Source organism: Mustela lutreola, chromosome 6 (genome assembly GCF_030435805.1).
Source record: "Mustela lutreola isolate mMusLut2 chromosome 6, mMusLut2.pri, whole genome shotgun sequence".
In the NCBI taxonomy this organism is placed as follows: Eukaryota; Metazoa; Chordata; class Mammalia; order Carnivora; family Mustelidae; genus Mustela; species Mustela lutreola.
The window spans coordinates 142,574,228-142,597,334 of NC_081295.1; the positions used below are offsets into that span (position 1 = coordinate 142,574,228).

General features: G+C 41.2%; 1 protein-coding gene across 6 annotated transcripts in view; it reads right to left on the minus strand.

Annotated features, from left to right (window-relative positions):
* Nucleotides 1–1,446: 1,446 nt before the first annotated feature.
* Nucleotides 1,447–23,107, minus strand: part of MAK (male germ cell associated kinase) — a 57,241-nt gene continuing 35,580 nt past the window's right edge. For 3 of the 6 annotated variants that reach the window (XM_059179242.1, XM_059179241.1, XM_059179243.1), the window contains exons 10-14: nt 21,035–21,207; nt 18,076–18,224; nt 11,370–11,501; nt 7,058–7,177; nt 1,447–3,055 (exon numbers count right to left, since the gene is read on the minus strand). In XM_059179242.1, the coding sequence (XP_059035225.1) occupies nt 2,901–3,055; nt 7,058–7,177; nt 11,370–11,501; nt 18,076–18,224; nt 21,035–21,207 (729 nt within the window). In that variant the 3' untranslated portion in view covers nt 1,447–2,900. Of the gene's footprint in view, nt 3,056–7,057; nt 7,178–9,614; nt 9,690–10,686; nt 10,791–11,369; nt 11,502–13,973; nt 14,113–18,075; nt 18,225–21,034; nt 21,208–23,107 lie in introns of those variants that run through there. The other 3 variants (XM_059179246.1, XM_059179244.1, XM_059179245.1) reach the window with 3 other exon arrangements.

Here is a 23,107-nt window from a genome sequence, read left to right on the forward strand (position 1 = left end):
TTTTTTTGATGACTCTGATAGTTTTGAGGAGTACAGACCAAGTCTTTTGTAGAATGCTTTTCTGTTAGAATTTGTTTAGTGTTTCCCTTATGGTTAGTCTGGAGTTAGGAAATTTTAGAAGACTACAGAGGTAAAATGCTGTTTTCATCACATAATATTAAGGTTAACATATATGAACGTGGTATTATTGTTGACGTTGACCTTGATCATCTGGCTTCAGGTAGTATTCAGTCAGGCTTCCCCACTGTGAAGTTGTTCCTCTTCCCCCCTTCCCATACTGCACTCTTTGAAAGGAAGTCACTGTGCACATTCTGTACTTAAGGACTGGGGAGTTGTACTCTTCCTCCTTGAGGGCAGAGTGTCTACATAAATTATTTGGGATTCTGCATAGGAGATTTGTCTCTTTTCCCTACTCAGTTATTTACTTACTTATATCAGTATGCACTCCAGGATATGTATTTCCCACTTTGGGTTATAATACAATTACTTCTTCATTTTCTTTCTCAAATTGTTGCAGTTTGGGCCATTAGGAGCTCGCTCTTTAGGAGCTCTTTCACCTAGCCCATCAATGTGGGTGACTTCTGCTTGTTGGCTTTTTGTTTTTATTTTTTATTTTTGTTTTTTGTAACTGTTACTTTCTAGCACTATAAGATCTCCAGTATCAGCTTGGGTATTTCATGCTCAGTACTAGAATCGGCCATCTCTCCAGAAAGCCCTGGTTCCTTTTACTGGACAGTGGTGTTAGGATTCGAGATCTGGATGCTAGATTGCTACTGGGGTGAGCAGCTTTATTCATAATTGCCCAGACTTGAAAACAAGATGTTCTTCAGTAGGTGAATGGATAAACAAACTGTGGTGCATATATACCTTGAAATATTAGTTAGAAATAAACAGATATGAGCTATCGAGCTAAGAAAAGACATAGAAGAAACTTAGATGCATCTTGCTCAGTGAGAGAAGCTGGTGTATGATTCCAGCTATGTGACATTCTGGAACAGGAGCACAGTGGAGATGAAAAGATTGGTGGGTTGCTAGAGGTTTGAGGGGTGGGAGAGAAGGGTGAATGGGTGGAGCATGGGATTTTTAGGACAATGAAACTAATCTCTAAGGATACTGTAACGGTGGATACATGCCATGCATTTTGGCAAAACCCACAGAATATACAGCACAAAGCATGAACCTTAATGTCAACTGTAGAGACTAAAGTTGTACTGATACTGGCTCATCAGTTCCAGCAAATGTCCCACTAGATGCTAGATGTTAGTAATAGTGCTAGATGTTAATAATAAGGATAATTTGGGGAAGGGCCTGAAGGGGGGTATATGGAAGCTCTGTACTTTGCAGAGAATTTTTCCATAAACCTAAAACTGCTAGAAAAACAAAAGTCTATAATGAAAATGACAAATAGCCCTCAGAGTGTAAGTATGAAGTTTAAAAGTATAAAGAAAACATACCAGTTAACCATATTTATTTTAATATCTATTGAGAAGTATAAAAGCTTCCCAGTAACACAAAATAATTTTTTTAGCTTTGAGACATTAATTAGAACTGTACAAATATATATAACCATTACCATCAACATAAATAACTCTTCAGATTATAACATTTTTCAACAAGGTGAGCTGCATCTTCTATACAAAAATACCATATTACTATCATTTTTTGATGTCTTTGGATAATGTCCACAAGATGATACCAATTACATTAGCATTTGTTACAAAGTCAGAAAATACATAAAAATAGCAGTTGATAACATTATTATTCTTTAAAAAGAATATACAGTACTGATGTCCAGTCCATAAAGTGGCAGGTTTAAATAGAGTAGTCCCTAGTTCAAAATGTGTATTTTAAGTACCAGTTTAGAAATTAAAGGGAAAAAAAAAAATTGTACTAAGTGAAATCACTGCTATAGCAACTGAATGCATTTGCTCTTCAGAGTAAATGTCAAGGTCAGAGCCAGGTCAGTGATCTGCAGCAGCAACAGTTTGCTTTGGGGGACAGGCTGGCACACCTCATTTTTGTGTCTAGTAGGAACATGGAAGCAAAGTATTTTGAAAGTGAACTTTCAAATATATATGAATATATGAAATATATGAAAAAAACTTTAAAAGTATGGTGAACATATGTCACAGTTTCAAGAACTTTCTTGATGTGAAGATGAGAGAACCTTGACTTGGTTGATCCGGGAGTCTTCAAGCCATTGGGTTTGATAGTCACCATGGATTCATGGGAGTTGTGTTGGTCAAAATCAAACAACAGACTCTCCACTAAAATTGGGTGACATAATTTTGAGATCTTTATTATTAAAGATAAATTTATTCCTAGGAAAGATATCCTGCTCAAGATGGAATTAACCATCGCTTCCATAATTTCAAAGTAGAAAAGCATATGATAAATGAGCGTCTTTTGCCATTGCCAAACTGGTAGGGTAGAGCCTTAGCCAGATAAGAACCATAACTGACAGCCCACAGAAGTCTACCTAATTGCTGTTAAAAAAACAAATCTTTGAGGCCAACTGATGAAATATTAAATTAGTTTAGCAAATAACAGATGAAACACTCTAAACACTTTCTGAAGGCCTTTAAAAAAAAAAAAAGATTCTTATCATACTTAGTAACTATTAATTTGTAGATCAAATACTTGATACTTTGGCAAATAGTTTATTCAATACTTTGTAAAGTCCTACCCGTATATCAGCACTGTGGGCAAACGATGCTAAGAATATGCATTTCATTTCTAGGAAAGAAAATAGGAGATGGTTTTTGCTCTTCAAAGTACCCACTAATGCGTATTTCTTCCAGAACTCAGTCGAAATAGACATGACATCTGTAGACATTTCCTAGGGTCGGGGGACTTGCAGGGCTCCTTGGAGCAGTGCTGTGTGGCTTCACACGAGATTCCTACCGGTGGCCGCCATACTTGGCCACCCAATCTGTCCTTCCATGCACCGAGGGAACCGGCTGTGCACGGTTCACAATATTTAGATTCTTGGCTGTAGGATGGTAAGTAGGTCCTGAAAACTGCCCCCGACCAGGTTTTGTGTTCCAGGTATATTCTGGAAGAAATAAGAATTGGAAGTTGGAATTTTATTCATTTCATTAACAAATTTAAAATCAAGCAATTTATCTTTTTTATTTTATGGGGGAATCCAGAGTTTATCTTTAAAAGATTAGTTCAGTGGTCTCTAAGATTTTTTTTAAATATTAAAACTAAAATTCTAGTATACTTTTATGTTGATACAGAATTCTTAGTAGCTTAAGAGCCAATATTTCTGGTTTACAGTTCTGATACTGCTGGTGCTTCTTTTCTGGGTTTACTCAAATGCCTTAACACATGTAGGTAGGCAGCATCAACCAGGATGACCAAGAAATTCTGGGTTCACGTTCAACAGGTAGTACCCACAGTGTCAGTGACTTTGTAAAGTCACACAGTGGTTACATCTGACTAATACTCAAATGTAATACCCAGTACAGAAAATTTATTTGTAATTATGAATCCTATAAGTCTCTGGCTTCATGGAGCTACAGGGATGGGATCCCATTGTAGATTTCTTTTAAACATGAAAATGGGGTCTTTAGAGGCAAGAAACTTCATTTTTTTAATTGGGAAAATGATGAAAACAATTCCTTTAAAAGGTGAGCCATTCCTAAGATCCCAAACCTTTGTGAAATTTTAATTTGTTAAATATTTGTTGTTACCTGAACAATTTACAAGCTAAACTTGCTTAAACATCTCAAATGACAAAGCAGTAAATCATTTTGTAGAGAACCTCAGTCCCTTCTCCAGGCCTTCCCTCACCCACTCTCACTTCCCATTTACAGCGGGTTATCAGGTGTTCTCTCTCAAGAGGATGTTTGATCTGTCCATTTGAGATTTAAGTATCTTTTCACACTGTGTGGTGGCTGTCACACTTGGATTAAACTCCTAACTGTCAATTTTGAAATGAGTCTAACCCTTTTGTACACCTAGCACTATACCATATTCACGTACATGGTTTCCCTGTTTTTGTTGTTGTTTAGTCTATACTTTCTCTAAACGTGGGAGTGGAGGGAACATTATAGGAGCAGTATGGGTCCATTGTCCCTCTGACCGCCGCTCAATGGGGAATAGCATTAAGTGAGGAACTGCCCAGGGAACAACCTGTCCTGTCCTCTCACTCTTACCAGGTTTAAAGTTCTCCAGGTTAAAGCCAACAGAAAGCTATCTAATGAAGCAGGGACAAAGTGTTTAGAAGAGCCAGTCAACCCTTAACTGTTAAGGAAAAACTGATTAAACCACTAACCAAGTTTTCCAGGAATGGCCCTTTACTTCTAACCCATGGGTGTGTAGAAAAGCGCCAGTGTGTTAAATTTGTGAACCCAAACCCGAGGTCTATAGGCCAAAATGGTACTGGGCATGGATGATAGATAGCACTGATGGGAGGGGAGGGGGGGAGGGAGACAGACCATAAGCCCTGGTGATTCAGAGAAACCCTTCGGCTAATAGGGTGAGGCCCTTGGGGTACAAAATGAGGGATCTGGGGAGTAACAGCTTTTTCTGCAGGTCATGACATAGCTACGTCAAATCCTAAATGAATTTGAAACTGTGTCCAGGCAGATACTTTTAAAACCTTCTTGGAAGAGGGGATTGTTTTGCCAAGAAGGGTATAGTGTTGACATTTAGATTTCTACCTGAAAGATAATAGTTTTAGGATTCAAGCACCATTGCTGAAGAACTTAGGGCCTGACAAAGGATCCGACATCTCGAGGGAGGGCAAGAAATGCTTTTGTGTCATTGCCAGACCGGACCCCGCACACCCTGAGCATGGGGCAGACAAAGCCTCAAAGGTTTGCTGTGCATTTAAGAACTACATGTGTCTTATCAGGGGCATTTAACTTCTTGTAAAAATAAAGTGTGCTGAAGGAAAGATGTTCACCTGTAGTTAAGAATTTAATCAGTGCCACCACTGTGTCACTTTTAGCAAGAAACAGAACCTCTGTAAAACAGATCATGATAATAGTACTTTCTGTGGTCAAGTTAATGAATGTAGCGCACTTAGATCAGGGCCCTCCCCGCCCTCATAAAGGGTGGCTGTCCAGGAAAGAAGCCCTCCTTAAAGTCCTTGTTACCATCAGAGCAAGGGGAGGAGGTGGCGTTAGGAAGTCTGGGATGACAGATTACATGGGAAAGCTGGAAGAAATTAATTTGCATTTTCTTCTCAAAACATGAGAGTGAGGACAAGGAGGAGCAGAGAGGGAGGCAGGCTACATGAGAAGGGGAAATAGTTGAGTAAAAAAGGTAATGACCTGGTTTTGTTTTCTTGTGGGAAACTGCCACCCAGATGGGAGTGCTGGAGGACTCATCTCTTACAGAACAGTGGTTCCCTAAGCATTTGCCTTGACCACGAGAATGATTAATATTTACTTCTTTTTTATACCTATCTTCCTACCACCATCTGTAGGAAAATCTGATGAGCAGAGTAAATGAAGAGATAAAAAGTTATGAGAAAGCATTTACTAAAAAAATGTAGATAGGACTATGCATGCTAATCTGACAGAAAACATGTGAAGGCCTTCAGTATCTTATAAAAATAGTCTTTTTAAAAAATATATTTTATTTATTTATTTGTCATAATAAAGGATAGAGAGAGAGCATACAAGCAGGCAGAGAGGTGGGCAGAGGCGGAGAGAGAAGCAGGTTCCCATGCAGGACTCGATCCCAGGACCCTGGGATCATGACTTGAGCCGAAGGCAGCGGTTTAACCTACTGAGCCACCCAGGCGTGCCTAAAAATAGTCTTAAAGACACCTACTTTCTCTTTGTAAGAGCAGGTACTCAGATAACAAAATAATTTGATACATTATGATTTTCTGCTTTTATTTTAAAAATTGCTATTAAGCCATGGCTGGTGACTTACCATAAGGTTGGCTTAAAATACCTGAGGCTTTGAAAAAAAAACAAAAACGCAGCTGTATATCAAGTGTTCACTTACATATTTTGTTTCAGCAGAGGGATAAAAGGAAGCAATTCTTCACAGATAAGGTAACTGAGTACTATTTATTTCTACTCTGTGTTAAAGGAGAGTAAATTATAGATGTCCAGTGCTTTTTACAGTTTTAGCTTCAACAGTGTGACTTTTAAAGACTGGCAGCTTGGATCAGGAGTTCTAAGATAAGCCCCTGGCTAGGACACACCCCAAGATTACTTTTCAAGTGAACTTCGCTATTACACTACAACTTCGTATCTTACCAAACTTCTGTCTGCCTTCACCTTTAGGCACTTTCATGAGGATCTCTATTTTAGATTAGAATAATTTCAAGAATGTTCACAGCCAGATCTAGTCAAGCTCAAGTACAGAATCATGACCCTGGTCTCTGGCCATACCACCCTGAACGCACCCCATCTCGTCTGATCTCGGAAGCTAAGCAGGGTCGGGCCTGGTTAGTGCTTGGATGGGAGAATCACGACCCTGACGATCAAGGGCATACCCCTGAACGTGGCTGTCCTGCCACGCTACCAAGGAATCAGCCCTTCACCACTCACTGTTGCAAAGCCAGTGTGTGTGGAAGTCCCGCCACCATTCGGTTCAGTACAGTGGAACTGCAGAGGAAATGGCACACGGACAATGTCTCCGCATTGGTTACACTTCCCCTCTGGGCTAGGTGCCAGGTGGGAAGCTCTGAAGGATGCCATCTTCCATGTCGTTGGCTAGCACAGCATGTTCCCGGAAACTACCCAGACCCAGATGCTGTCCCGGCCGCACTGTTGACCCGCTGTGTGGCCCTAGGTAAACTGCTTCATGTCAGTTTCCTCCTCTGTAGAAGGGCTCCCTCGTCCAGTCTTGTGAAGAGTAAATGGCATAATGTGTGCCTGGCAGAGGAGCCATTGAAGCAGAGGGAGCACTTAGGACAGACCCTCAGACCACAGCTTCAGAAGAAGAAAGGACATTTTGCCAAAACCGATTAGAACTGTGTTAATGAGACTAATTTAAAAGTCTTCACTTGGGGAAACTGATGATATAAACTTCGAAAGAGCTCCTTTCTGATCAGAAATCTCAAAAACTATAAAGTTGTTCTTACCTGAAGTTGTTGCACTGAGAGGTGCTAAATGTATCCTCTGGCCAGCTGAGCCCACTTCTTTTTTGAGAAAGGAAGGAATATATCCTGACTGATTATAAGTAGCATAGCTTCCAAGATTTCCTGGTGACGCATCATAAAGTTTCATAGTCAGAAGGTGAATATTTTAAAGCACCAGAGAGTAACAAATACTACACCCCTCCCAATTCTGGATTCCGTTTTTCGAGTATTGACTCTATTTAAAGCGCTGCATAAAGGCTTTACAGATAATCCTGTTGCGTCCGTATAATGCCCCTTTACAAGCCTATTTTATCCACACCTTGTGGCTCTTAGAACCTGCCTAAATGATCACCATAAGTGACCAAGCTAGAATGTGAACCCAAGGCTGTCGCCCTGAACATTCCAGTTGTGGGTTTTTTTTGTTTGTTTGTTTGTTTGTTTGTTTGTTTTTAAATGATTTCTTTCTTAACCTGAGTGTGTTTCCTGCCAGGAGGCCCCCGGCCTTCCTGTGCTCTCTGCTTTTCTTCATTCTGTAAAATCACTATAGTAACTGTACCTGTTCTCATAGGGTTGCTGTAGAGAGTGAATGAAATGTATGCAAAGCACTTAGCATAGAATCCGGTGTTCAGTAAATGTCAGCTGTCATCAGCCTCGTCCTCATCACTGTTAGTGAATGATTGGCCTTGGGACAGTAGAGTGATGGGCTGAAGGGGGAACAGCTAAAGGCAGAAGACAGGAGGTCAGCTCGAGCTGAAATGAGAGTCTGAACTAAGGGAGTCACAAAGGCAATGGAGAAGAGAACGAAGTGGGTGTACGGGGTAGGCGGGGTAGGGAAAGACGACTACAAACCCCTCCGTTTGTATCTTAGGTGACTAGGAACAGCAACAGGTTTGTTGGAAAGACACGGTGCCTGTGGGATACCGGAGTTGTGGTTGAACGGGCCCGGAGACGGAATTAGCCAGGTATGGCGGTTATGGGGCTACGGCTTGGAGGAGCCAGCTCGGAGGGCTTGTGGGATGTGCAAACGTCCGGAACAGAGGCCCAGGAACACCAGCATTAAGAGACAGGAAAGAAGAGGACCCGCAGAGGAGAGGAAGAGAGAGGGTGGTGGATGTTAGGAGGAGCAGGGTCTGAACGTCCAGGAGCACACAGTGTGCGGAGAGAGGAGGAAGACCGGAGGAGGCCGAGACCTGACGGGATTAGCCCGGCTGTGGGATCTGGCCACTAGGATCATGTCAGGACCTGGCAGGAGCGGTTGCAGTGGCCTGAGTCCACGTGAGGACAGACCACAGTGAGCTGAGAAGCAAACTGGAAAAAAGAGGCAAAGGAATACAATTTTCTTTCAAGGAGCCTCGCTATGCAGGAAAGGAGACACACTTGTCAGCAAGGAGGTGGACCAGGACTCTGACGGTGACGGTGAGCTATGACTGAAGCATCTCTTACAGTGCTACTGGTTCACAGGTCTGGCCTCTGAACCTCTTGTCCCTGACGTCTGTCACAGCACTCTGCACAGGAGGCCCTCAGTAAGTGTGTGCTCTGGACCCAACAATTGCCAAGCAGCAGCGTCACCGCAGAAGTGAGACTTCAGATAGTGAACAAGTCAGTTTGTAGTTTTTAACACTACTGAATTCTGCATATGCACAATTTGCATATGCCTAATTTGACCTTTCTTTTAGTTCCCAGTACCCATTTCTGAATCCCTAATCAGCCTTTTACGTCAAAAGATTTTTGAAAGGCAGTTCACGGCAGGGATCCCATTCAAAGGCCGCTTCAGAACACTGCTCCGGCTCTCTTCCACCTCCTCCGAGCAGACGCTACATGCTTACGGTGACAACAATCCTAGGGATGGCTATATAGTAATACCCTGGTAAATCTCATGTCCTTCATTTTCCACACAGGGAAACTGACTGACTTGTCCACAATCACAGGGCTACTGAGTGACAGAATGGGGATGGAATATGTCAGATTCTAAAAGCCAAGTGCTGAGCAGGTAATGGGCTGTAGGGAGAAAGTTGCTAAGGAAAAATGAACAAAAAATTCATTATTTTGGCTTATTTAGAAGTACTTTGTGAGCTTCAAAGTTTCAGGCTGAAGCCCACAGTTGGCACTGTTCAAACCAGCAACAGGGACTCTCTAGGAAATCCACCATTTCTATTAACCTGGTTAACTTTTAAGCGATTGTTCGTGCGTAAGAAATGAGTTTCAAAACTTTAAAAAAGATTTTCCAGGAATACTGATTACAGATTAGAAAATATTCTTTTAATTCTTATTCTCAGTAGATTTGCTTCATTTATATAAAGTGTCATCATTAATTTAAGAAGATGAGCCTAGAGCTGTAAGAGCAAGTTAGTCTAGAATCCTGACTGTTGAAGAACGGTATTCTTGATAGACATGGAACGCTTTTCTTTCTCCCGGCCCTGGTCTAACTTCTAAAAGCAGGTGACCTTGGTTGGCCTTCCTAGTGGCCTTGTATGACAGGATTCAGGGAAAATGTGGAAAAGAAAATTGGACAAGATATTCAAAGAACAAGTTGTACTCATCTACAATGCCCAGAAATTACCTTGTGGGTCCTCTAATTTTTCAGGAAAACTTTCATTGCATGATAGTTTTTCAATTGGTTTAATTATGCTTTCCTCTGATGAGAAGGCAAGTGGAAAGAAAGAATGAAGAAGAAGAATGTTTTAGGAAAAGCAGAGAAACAATCGTTAGATGATTAATGAAAAAAATCAGAAGGACATAAGAAACTGTTCTCACATGTGGTCACAGCTTTCCTTTGATGCCAGCCAATTTTGTATTCCCCCAAGACGCAAAGTTGTAGTGGGATCATTTAAACTCATTTGTACTTAACCAGCTGGTTCAGTGAATATTATTTTAAAATAGTGGAAAAGAATAAGTAAATTAGTCCTGCAGTGTCTGATACCTCAGCACTATTAAATAAATAAATTGAGTCCTCAGAGCATCTGGAAAACTTAAAATGTCCAGAGTGTCTTGTCACATCTCAGAACACTCCAGAGGACTACTCACTTGCCGCATCATTGATCTCAGATATTTTTGGATCCAGTTCTCTATCTATCTATATTAAGAACTCTACTTCTTCACACACTTTAAACTGTTACGTAAATTTTTCATTGTAAGATTGATAGTTCGTAAAGTTGTCATTTGTGGGATATTATAGACATTTCAAAATAAAACTATTACATCTCTAATTTAACTTTAAGCAATGGGAGTTAAATACCATGGTGATTTTATGCCTACCAATACTGACTTAAAAATACATAAATACATTCCTTTTAACTGTTGGAAATTTCACTTTAATCCCATTTCTCTCTAAAATTTTATTTTCATTCATGTCAGCTCCCAAATTTTATCCAAATATAGTTTTAGGCTTAAAAGTCTTTAAGTTGACCGCTGAAAAGTATGTGTCAGTTGAAACCTTAAAAAAAGTTTTTATAGCCATAAGTATGTTAAAATACTTTTTTTTCTAGATTAGGTTCATTAATAATTACAACAATTCATTGTATATAATTAATAAAAAAGATGAATACTATAAATTTTGATTACTGAACTTTGAAAGGTATTGTCTTTTGGAGAAATTCATCTCACTGAGAAAGATGTCACCTTTTCAGGCTGTCCTTGTATCCACAAATGAGTATTGCTTATTGCTAAAATCAGGTTTTAGCACCAGTTCTGTTCCTTTTTCTCTTGTTCCTTTTTGGAGATGGAAGCACTGAGACACCTTGTTTAACGTAAACAGATAGTTGGGAATGAAAGGTGTTCTGTTACAGCTTTGTCACAACAGTCTTTGAACTCTATTCAGAGTTCTAGACCAAAAATCATACAGTGATTTGATAATGAGTTTTCATTATCTGTCAGCTGATAATTCAATTAGGCTAAGAACTGGAAGCCACGTGACTTAAACAGGATTTGTTCCCCAGCCATCAAAAGTTACTCACTTTCTCAACATTGACCCCGACATATGAAACTGTGTCTTTGGCTGGCACCCCAGAGATTTTTATTCTTTAGGGAAATAGGAAACATATCCTAGTAAACAGAATTTGTCTTTTCTTTTGTAAAGTCAGAGAATAGAGACCCATTGTTCAGAAAAATGCATTTTTTAGGACAGAACCCATATGGAAGTTGAGATCTGGCAAATGATTGCCTTTAAATGATCTGTGCTGAAGTACCAGTTAGAAAGCTTTTGTGTACCCCCAAAATTATCTCCATTGGAAGAAGGCAGCTTGCAATGTAGTTAAAAGTAAAAATCTGCAGAAGGAAAGCAATGTAAAATTATACTTTAAATGTATTTTTGCTTTACCTGCATTACTCCTTTTGAAAGCAAGTTCTGCCCCCACGTGTCCCAATGACTTAGGAAATAACTGATTATTCCAAGTATATGGGTTTATATTCTTTCCACTGGCTACCAAGGACACATTCTTGGGATTTACACCTTAGAAGAGCAAAATAGTCATTTCAGAGGTTAGCGTGTGAGCATTAACTTGAAGGAAAAATATATAATACATTTCAGATGAAGACCAGAAATAACATGGAGAAGGAGAATGGAAATAAATGTATGTTGCAATGTAGCAGATAATTGCCTTAACCTGAAATACTTCCAATAACCTGGAATCCTCAGAGTGTATTTTATAAACATAAGATGTTTTCTGTCATACAAGCAGCAATAGGTTAAACATTACCAAATATCTTACAAAAATGGAGATGGTAACATTTTCTTCAAAAAGATACTTTCTTGTCATTTACTTGTTTTCAGTATGGACTCTGGGCCAGACCCTGGAGGAACAGTAAGTGTGGCCAGGGAAACAGACCTGTGACCAAGAACTCAGGGGAATTTAAAGTTTGGAAGCAGATATGTCAGCATCTATCTATGAGGCTTATTTGTATATGAGACCTAGTAAAATTTAAACAAAGTAGTTCTGATTTTCTGAAATCTGAGAAATGTGGAGTCAACTTTGTACTCTGATACTAGTGGTCAAAGGGTGGTGTTTCAACTTTTTAAGAGATTTGGAAGTTTCCTGAACTTGCTTCTTTTTACTGACCATAAATTGGATGTAACATACAGGACGGTAAAGACCTCACACCATTGAAGCCTCTGGGTTGTACATGAGTGTTTTCTTCAGCTAATGCAAGAAAAATCCTCACTGGGAACTACCAATAATGTAGGAAATTAGCAATTTTTTCCAGGTGAGACAATCTCTTGCTTTTCAGAGTGAACTCCTTAGCAAAGTTTCCCATTTATGAGGCATATAATAATATCCCTAGTTCTGAAGACAGAAAAAAACCAGGTTGCTTTGTACCTCAAGGTTACTGGTCACCAGTTCTCTAATGAAACACTCCGCCAGGTAAATAATTTGCCTTTCTTATGGCATATAGCTCTGTATGGATTTTGGTTTCTAATAAAACACTTACAAACTGAACTACAGCAGGCAATTACCTGACAATAAAGAAGATGTACTTTCTAAAGAAGATAGCAATACCTCATGAGAAAATCTTCACACACACACACCAAAAAATCATTCTTTTCTTTTTTTTTTTTCTTTTTTTGCTTGCTTGCCCTGAAAGAAAGGGCAAGGTAGGGGGGACAAACTAAAAACCACCTTAAATGACCTGTTTTCATAAGTGTAGTTCAAAAAGAATGGGCTCTTGAGTACCTCAATTATTTTTTTTAATCAAGTTAGTCTTGTGATATCCCTAGGTTTTTTTTTTTTTTTTTTTAAAGCAAATATATTCATGAGCAAAGAAAATTGCTTTATTGCTGTCTTTTTTAAGATTCCAGATTTCTTGGAAGTAGACACAATCTAGACTGTTAAGTCATTTACATCTTAGTTGACAAGCTTTTACTGGGCACCTTCTGTATAGCAAACACTAGGATAGAGGTAGAAATGAGCACACCATCATCCCTTGCCTCAGAATTGGATCAGTTAGCAAATATTTAGTGAGCACCTATCACATGCCGGGCCGTGTGTATGGCACTGGACGAAAAGTGGTGAACACGGCACACTAGTTTCTACTCTTGTGGCTCTTATAATTTAATGGGAAGGGAGACATTAAAAGTTATAAATAGATAATTAGTGGTATAGAAATTGTTTAAAAGAATCTGGTGCTGAGGGGGGCACGTAAATAACAGAAGCAAGTTTCTTTAAAAGTTCTATCACTCTTGGGGCGCCTGGGTGGCTCAGTGGGTTAAAGCCTCTGCCTTCAGCTCAGGTCGTGATCCCAGGGTCCTGGGATCGAGCCCCACATCGGGCTCTCTGCTCAGCAGGGAGCCTGCCTCCCCCTCTCTCTCTGCCTGCCTCTCTGCCTACTTGTGATCTCTGTCTGTCAAATAAATAAATAAAATCTTTTTTTTTTAAAAAAAGTTCTATCACTCTTTCTTTAAAAAATTGGATATTTTAAGGTGAACTGTGAATCTGATTGGGGGTCGGGAAAGACCACAGTGTAGGCTGGGGACCCGAGATGGGGAAGCCCTGGGAGAGAGTCGGTGGACGAAGGAAGACCAGGGACTGGCACAAAATGAGGCTGGAGAGGGGAGCAGGGGTCAAGTCACATAGGGATGTGTGTGTCCTGTGAAGACATTTAAAACTCGGTAGGAAAGGCAAGTGTAGAAATGACATGGGACTTTGAAGACAAGGCCAGGGGGGCAGGAAGGAGGAACAGAAGTAATAAAGGGACTCGAGAAGGAGCAGGGTTTCAAAAGTGCTGTGGAGGGAGCCGGTCTCCTGGCCACGTGGCTGCGTCCGCGCATGCAGGCTGGAGTCCTGGTGCTGGGAGCTGGACAGAGACCAGAAGGCACCTCCGAGAGATGCTTTGCGCTTGCATCGCGCACTCTACTGCAACTACCTTGCTATCGTTAAATACGTAAGGCTTACAGGGTGAGCTGAGCGATGACTGCAGTCCCATTGTAAGTAACAGAAAACAGAATCTCAAAGTCTTGCTCCAGTACACAGCCGGTCAGTAGCAGGTCAGTAACTATGACTCTTGCGTCTCTCTCCCTGAAGGCCAGTGTCACAGATCTGCCAATTCTTGTATAATGTCATGCTGCCCTGAAAGTATATGGTACATTTCTAGAGCTCCCATGATCCTAAAAAAGTTGATGCTTAATAAAACCTTTTATGTTTGGATTTATAATTATTTTTAAATTATATTTATATTATAATTATTTTTTAATTATAATTATTTTTTTAATCCTGAAGATACTCAATTATAAAAATAACTTTGGATCACATATGTCAAGAATTACTTCTTATTGCAGTTTCTATCCTCTACAGTTGCTGGGTCATGATAGGTGCTCAATAAATGTTTGTCCAGGTAATTGAACTGAGCTCAGTTCTAGTTTCAAACCTCATCCAGCTCTAGAGGGGCATCCTCAAGACAAAAAAAGGCCAACAGGGGAATAGTAAAGCTCAAGTGGAGCTTGAGCACTACTAATTTCAAGTCTGTTTATTTAAAGTTTCGATTATAGCTATGCTTATGAACCACAGTAATTTGTGAAACTGTTACATCTCTCTTTTAAGAAGGAAGTGATCTGACTAGTCTCAGATACCCAAAATATGTCCCAGAAGACCACTTTAGGGAGCAGAAATATGAAAACGGTACCTTGCATCCCTTTATGCGAACAAAAATTTACAGTTGCCTTTCCCACCACCAGAGGGCTCCCTTGTATAGATAAAAATACCAATTTGCTGAGTGATTTTTGTTTTTTTTCCCCAAAAGGAAGAGTATCCCCCATGAATTTGTGTTCTGGGAACTTTGCTACATCCCTACTTTTGCAGTCAGATCAGAACTCCCTCACAGTGCCAACACCAACATTTACAAACCTCCAGGCATCTAGATAGAGATTACAAGGGAAGTGCCTTTGTTGCTTTCAAAAGTGCCCCCATGTTTTATGGTCTTAATTCCAACTCTTCTCCCCTTCCTAAGGACTTCAGTCCCTCAGGCATCCCCCTCCCCTCCGGCATGATTAATGCCTCCCTCTGTAAGCCATCATTCCTGTCCACATGTGATGAGCTCTAAAGACCCAGAATCCCCACCACTGATGTGCTCCCTGAGCCGGCTCCAGAATGGCTCTGTTTCCTAAGCTCTTCGCAGCAGAACGTCTTCAAAGAGTAGTACGCCTGTTCAGTCGCTACTTTCTCACTTCTCATCACTTTTCAACCCATTCCAGCCTACTTCTCCCTCACCATTCCAGACTGAAACTGCGCGCCCAGGGTCATCAGGGACCTCTCCATTGTCAAATTTGATTGGACGTTTCTTTCCCTTCTTAGAACCGCTCAGCAGTAAACTCTTTCAGGTAAACGCTCCCTTCTTGGCCTCTGGAAACCATCGGTGCCTGGTCTCCCCATCATCTGCCTGGTTCTTTCCTATTTCTCAGCTCTGTCTCCTCTACCGCTACCATGGTTCCCATTCCCAATCTCTCTACAGGTGATCCTCGTCAGTCCACGGACGTAGTACTGTCTGGGGGTTGCCGCGGACTCCTGCATCTGTTCTGCTTTGCCCAGGTTCCTCCTCCGCATTCCTGGTTCTTCCCTCCTTCCATCGGAGTGGCCTCTCCACACCGACATGTTTCACAAGCATCTCAAAAGCAACAGCCCACGCACAGGACTGTCTACCTCGTCCCCACCCACTCTTGTTCCTCCTCGGTCTCCCCCCATCTCAGAGCACGGCACCACCACCCAGCTCAGATTCAAGCTCCAAACTCCCTTTTCCCTTCTTTTCTACCAACATCCATCAGCAAGTCCACTTCCAAAATCCATCAAGAGGTCGTCATTATCTTTCCCTCTAAGTCATCACCAACAACAAGTCCCTGTAGGCCATTGTCATCTTTCCCCTGGAGGACTGCGGTAGCTTCCAGCTGGCCTCCCTGCCTTGCCCTGTTGCAATCCGTCCTTTATGCAGTCTTTCTAACACGTATCGTGTGTCACTCACCTCCTGAGATTCCTTCAAAGGCCTCCATGGGACCTGGAACAAACCCCAAACTCCTTCCCCTGCCCTCAAGGTGCTGCCTCATCTGAACCCTGCGGCTCCCCCGCCCCCACTGCTCTCCCCTTAGCCCTTTAAGCTCCAGATAGGCAGCCTCGTTCCCTCCACCTAAATCCCTTCTCTCAGCTCTCCCCGTGATCGTGATCGCCTCCTCCTCCTCCTCCTCCTGGCATCAAGTCAGAGGTGAAGGGATCGGGGAGTGCCCCCCACAGCCACACTCCAGGTCATCTCTCTGCTTCCACAACACTCATCACCACCTGTGAATTTGCCTTTTCTCTCTGCACTAGAACTTAAGCTCCTAGAGAGCACGGACCTTGCATGTCTTGTTCAGTGCTATACAGATATCTCAGTGCCTAGATCATTATGTTCCTGGCACATATTAAGAGCTGCATATATATTGCTGAGTAAATGAATAAAACAAAGAAATCGAGAGCATCCATGAATGAATGTGTGTGCTATCCACAGGTCTCACAATATCTTGCCCTTACATCCACACGGAGACCTGCTGCTCATCCACTAACGACCTGCTGGGCCACCCCCTCTCTAAAGGCTAAAACAAAACAGACTGAAGCCACAGATCTCCAAATGCCCAGGCTTATAGTGTTAGCTCCTTCCTGGATAACTTCATGCCAATCTCTTCAGTCTCTCTTGGATAGGACAGTATCTTCCTTCTTACTACCCAGCAGAGAAGTGCAGTCTGAATGCTGGTCCTGTTCTCCCTCCCTTTATCTCAACTTCTTTGACATGGGTGTCTAAACCTACACGGCCATCATGCCTCTTTTTTCTCTCCTGTCCATTTCTAAAGCCTTTCTGCAATTTCATTTTTTTTTCCTTTCAATTATTGACAGTAGGAGTGGATCTCTACTGGATTCCTAAAACTGAAATTTACACGGTCGCCTAAAAGATAAATGGAAAGATGTCACGCCACAATGGCTTGCTAATGATCCAGTCTCGCCCTGGTCTCTGGTCTTCCTTATTCCTCATCCCGAATTCCTGGGAGATGAAAACCATTACTTGCTCCTGGAGACTTCCTTACGTGAACCCAGTGGCCTTTTTACTACCTGCAGAAAGCTGTAAATAGCCATGCCCACAGATGAAACACTTTATCTCTCCCTCTTCTGTGACTAAAATATCTCTCCATAGATACACAGTCAATTAAAAATTGATTCCCGTTTAAACTTCATTAAACTTTTCTTTTTCAAATGGATTTTCAGGAGAAAAATGCTGCTTGTAGGCCCAACATAAACTCCCCACCATCTGTCTAGATCTTTCTCTCAAGCTCCAGGTTCAAATATTCAGTCGTCTTAGATAGATCAACTCAGATGTTTGCTAGGCATCCCAACCTCAACTCCAGTTTCTCACTTCCATACCTCCTGTTCTTTCCTCTTCTTCCCTTTCTCAGCTGAAGTCACCACCACCACCCCCACCCCCAGGCATTGCCACATCAAAAGCCCAGAAGCCAACACTAATTCCTGCTGTTTTCTACCGTCATCCATGCTGGTCTGTCAGCAAGTCTTATCTTTCCACTATTGACATACACGGAACTTTAACCCATTTTTCTGTCTCCACATTTGCCACTCCAGAGCAAGCCATTACTGTCTATCCAGACACAAGCAGTGGGCTCTTAACCAACCTTCTTGCCCCTCTGGAGTGTATAGTATGCTCAACCCACCTCGATCTTTCAAAACCATAATCCAGACCATTTAGGAAACACATTTTATGAAATGGTGTAACGGTGGTACAGAATTTAGCACTTACTTAAAGGCATAGCTTTGGTGGGCGAGAGTGGTATTTTTTTGAACCCTGTTCTCATCTTGATTTTTGACTAAGCATTTCTTGCGCAGACTTGACAGAGGCAAGAGACTGAGAAAAGTCCTTGGAGACAAGTCCTGCCTGGCAAGGCAGAGCCAGCCAAGAGCACTGATTATACCTGTTATCTTACTGGTGCCCTTCCTACAAAGATTCCAAGACACTTGAGCCTGACCTGTCTTCTAGTAGGCAGCAAACCTTTCATTTCCGCTGCTTACCTGGAAGGTATCTTGATTGCCTCAAGTAGTACTGTTTAGCTGTTGAGGCAGTTGACAGTTCAGAATCAGATTTTAGGGGAAAAGCAGCAGGTAAGCTCTTGTTTTCCCCTGCAGAGTGGTGGGAGCCAGAGGGGACAGAGTCTGGAAGCCTTAAAAATCAACATAAAGCAGCATTACAATATGAAAACATGTGAGGATGACAGCTACCGTGTTCTCACCCACCCCCTGCTCATCTTTTCAAGGGCAAGGTCACCTCACTTAAATGGTTTCCATCAGCGTCCTTTTGCTGACCGGGAAACGAAATGACAACTTCTTTCCCAACAGATACTGGGCTGTCCACACAATCCTTTTTGATACTAAACATTATGTGACAGATAGCTGTATATCTGAGCAGCACATTGCCTGTGTGTAATGTTTCTAGCTTTCCGGCCACTGCTACAGTTGTGGATTTATGACAGGGGAGGCCGGCACGTTGAAAGGGAAGACAATCATAGCCCCCGTCACCTGTCTATGAAAGCAACGTCTGTCAGTAAGGTTGTCTGGGACTCCCTCGGACTGACCCTGTCTTGGTTGGCCCTTTGATCTTCTGGCTGCCCAACCTGCTCTGGGGTAGCCCTAGACAAAAGTGGGACCCTTTCATTCAAAACACCCTCACTCGTTTCTGGCTCCCTTTCCCTCTCCCTCAGCCCACCGTAGACCTACCAACGGCTGAAATCCTACCCGTTTTCAAAACTGCTCTTACCAAAAAGACTTTGCTGTCCTCCACAAAGTGATCTGCCCATGAACAGAACTCTGGAGCTCCTTAGAGCTCCTTTATTAGCAGAACCTAATACATGTTCTGTTCTTGTGGTACATATTTCCACTGCTATACATTCGATGGGATGAAGACAGACTACATCCTGTTCCTACCTTTGCTTAATACCATCTAGGTGTTTAGTTAACTGTCTACCGCGCATGCATACAAGTGTAAGTATAAATATCTTGCTTTCGTTTTGTTTGCTAAAAAAAAAAAAAAAAAAGACAACCTAATAAGTGAAACTTTCACACTTTAGTATTTGATCCGTTGTATTCTTTTTGAGTCAGCCTATGCAGAGAGTAGCAGAGCGCATTCAATTCACCAAGTATTGTACAGAAGAGAGGCAGACATCTCGATAAGTTTTGAATTAGGCCTCATCTGACTTTAGGCGACTTGTTTATCCAACCTGTCTGACTCTCAGTATTCTGTTCTACACTATTTTTACTGGAGCATGAAGATTACAAATTAAAATTTAGGTAGGCACTTAATATATGCTAGTATATTAATAATAATTATTGTTATATGTCTAAATTATATAAAGCCATTTAAAGATACTAAAAAGTGAAAATGGAATACACATTAAGAATTCATTGTCATACAGTTTTTCTAAAGACTTTCAAGAGAAAAGGAATAAATGTTATTGAAGACATTCACCCATTGTTCCCTTGCCAGAATTAAGCATATGGACTACAAACTTGATTTTAACTATAGATTTTGATTCAAATCTCTTCACCTAACACATGATAAAATTCAGCTGGAATTGAGATGACATAGGTTTAAAAAAAAAGTTTTCAAGTCATCTACACAGTACATCAATGCAGATGCAAATAATTATTTTTTTAAAAAAGCAACTATGTAGCTTAACTTGACATCTATAAGTTTTTATCATAAATTAAGTCATTTTATTTCTTATTTCTTAATAGTAGATAGAAAACAGTAAACAATTCACAAGATGAAATATGAAGATTACCTATAATTAAGTATTTCATGGTGTGAGCTGATAAAGTTCTAAGTACCTTATTCCATAAAACCCTGAATCTTCAAAAAATTATGTATAACATATATCTGTAGGTTCTGAAAAAAGTCACAGTTTCACAGAACATTCTAGTACATTTAAAAGAATAGACATCATTAGGCTCTAGTGCTTTAGTGGTTCTGAATTCCCATGCTTTCCAACACTGGCTAACATACCCGATTTCTAATGTGGGGTCTTCTTTCCCCTAAGAGAAATACGTATAGGACAACAAAGCCTTCTGAGCTGAAGATGGCAGTCTTCTGACCTGTCCCTTTGTCTATCATCTCAAAGATTGTTATGCATTCATGCCACTCCAGATTCGAAATGCTGAGAGGAGTGACCCTCTGGCATAAAGTGGGAGGGGGATTAAGCATGTTTGTTCTCAAGTTCGTGTACTTTACGGAAGAGTACCTATGGAACTTGAGCATCTGGAAACCTACTGACAAAGAATTATCCAAGCGTAAGTCCTCCTGACAGAACCTTCCATGTACTTCAGAGACATGTGTGTCCCAAGATAAATGCCAACTAGCTATTAGATAAAATTCTCTGCCTCCTGCCAATATTTTTCTCCCTCTTTTGTTCCAAAGAGAGAGGAAAAAAAAAAAAAAGACAGTATTTTTCCAAGCTTTTGTTCATAAAATTTAAACCACCCTCACCTCAAAGTTGAAAAGTGCACTAATGATGACTTAACTTAGAAAAGGGACTGCGGGAGATAGGAAACTTCCAGAAAAAGTTTAAGAAATGATCAAAAGAGTTTAGAATAGCAAATAAATTAGCGAATCTGAGCACCATCAGAGGAAACCTTTACTTTTATAGATTGTGCTTTGCTTTTCTTCAAATAGGCATACAGATTTCAAATGGGAATGATGGCGATCATAATTCAGTAGGGCACACTAACAACTTCACAAGAACTCTTCCTCTCCCCCTGACCCGCCGGACACACACAACACTCAGCCATTAATTCTAAGAATCATTACCACGAGAAGTCAAGATTCTTACCTTCCCAGAGGTATGCGTAGAGATCTGGGGTATGTGGAAGAAAACAATGGTAAGCTACTTATTGTCTTTTAACATCTTCAGTTATACATAATGAGTAATATAAGTTGATGTATGATAAAAATATATTTTCCTGGAATGTGAAATCTTACCGAAATGGAGAATCTTTTTTCCTCTTTTCTTTGAATACGTTCATGCTTGGCTTCTTGGAATGGGAGGCTCCGAGATCACAGTCCTCAAATTCTTCCCAGCTGTCTCCAGACTTGAACACCGTCTGACCCCAACGCCTCCTAGCACTTTTATGACCCAGTGTGCCATTTGGCTTCTGTGGTGGAAAATCAGTCATCATCACCTGTAGTCATTTGCTGAGTTCCTTTTATGCGTAAACTATTCTAGCTGATACCCAAAGTACCCATTCTCAAGGAGGATTCCATAAAGTTAAGAAGATACATATATACAGGTTGAAAAGTATTAACAAAAACAGGTAGCACATGCTAAAAATATGATAGGAGTTCAGAGGGAGGAAAGATCTCTGGATTTGGGCTGGGGTGAGACTTTATTCAGGATCAGAATTGACTCCTCACTGATGTATAATTTGGAAAAGTTTCATGTGTGACTGTGTCTCTTTGGACAAGTGACTTCTTAAAGCCTTGTTTTCTTCCTCCTTAAATGGAGATATGCAGTATTTCTCTAATTAGTGTTTCTGAATTTAATATAAAATATCTTGAAAGTCCTTAGGATATGGCCTAACATATAACGAGAGTTATACTAAGGTTAGGTGGTATGGTTGTTATTACTATTCTTGTTGTTCCAGAGTTTGGAAGAGGAAATATACAGAGTATGACTTTTTAATAGAAGAGTGCCAGGGGCACCTGAGTGGCCCAGTCAGTGAACGTTCAGCTCTTAATCTTAGCTCAGGTCTTGATCTCAGGGTTGTGAGTTTGAGCCCCACAATATGTTGGGCTCCATATTGGGCCATGGAGCCTACTTTAAAAAAAGAGGGGGGGGGAGCGTGGGGGGAAGAAAGAAAAAAGAGAAAAGTGCCAGAGTTTGTTCCAGGAAGAAAGTATAGACCAAGCTTATCAAAGCAGATGGTTGGTGCTGGAAGTTGTGGAGGATGGGGCTGCAAAGACAGACTGATGCCAGTGTTTGAAGGCCTTCAGTGTGTCTAATGTGTTGCAGCTCTCCTGTGGGCAGTAAAGAACACTGGATGTCTTTGAGCTAAAAAGTTGTGAGATAAAGGCAGCATTCTAGAAGGCCAAGCTCTTCAAATAGGAAGTCTTTACAGTTATACTGGCATGGTCATGAAAGAATACATTTGCTCTTAATAAGGAATAAAAGGACTGAACTTTGCATCTCCCTGAACAGAGGTCAGAGGAGAGTGTGGCACACACTGCCAGGTTGCCCACTCAGTAGCCATTCTTCCCATCTTCCTTTCAATATACCTCCTTAAAATACATGAAATCCCAGCCTCCTTTGCAGTTCTATGTAGCCATGTGACACAATCTAGCCAATGAGTTGTCAGTTTAATTGTACAGGAGGGACTTCCAGGAGAGCTATTTTTGGACTCCCTTGGCATGCCAGTGGCTTTCACTCTTCCCTCTTCTAAAATGCAGAAGCTACCCCAAAGGAGCAGCAGCCATCTTGTGGCCAGAGGAATGAAAGCAGCCTGCTAAGTATGGCGGAACAGGAAGACCGAAGCAGTCTGGTGGTGCCTTCTATAATCTGCACCAGCCCTGGTTTGGCCCACCGTCTGACTTCTTGTTATGCAAGCAAAAGCCCATTATTGTTTGAGCCTCAGTGGTCCGTTTTCCATCATAAGTCACAGAAGAGTATAATCCTAATGGATGCAGACAGGAAGGGCAGGCATGACTAAAAGTTTCAGCCTGCTTGTTTCGGGACACTGGCTCTATCGATAAAAATAAGGAATGAGGAAGAAAACCTGCCCTGGACCACAGAGTGGTTTTATTCAAATTTACCTGGGGCAGTTGGGGTGGTACATAAATGGGAAAATCCAAAAGGCAATTGAAAATCAAGGAATTTGGAGGCATATACAGCTAAGTTCGGGCAAGAAGATGTTTAAAGAATGGATATGCTATTGCTTGGAGCCCGTGGTGCCTTAGTGATGGCTGATGACAGAAATAGTGTTTGCTGACCTCTATTATACTGTTGTTTTCTTTGCCAGGGAAAATTAACTCTAGACTAAGGAGAATGAAACAATCTAA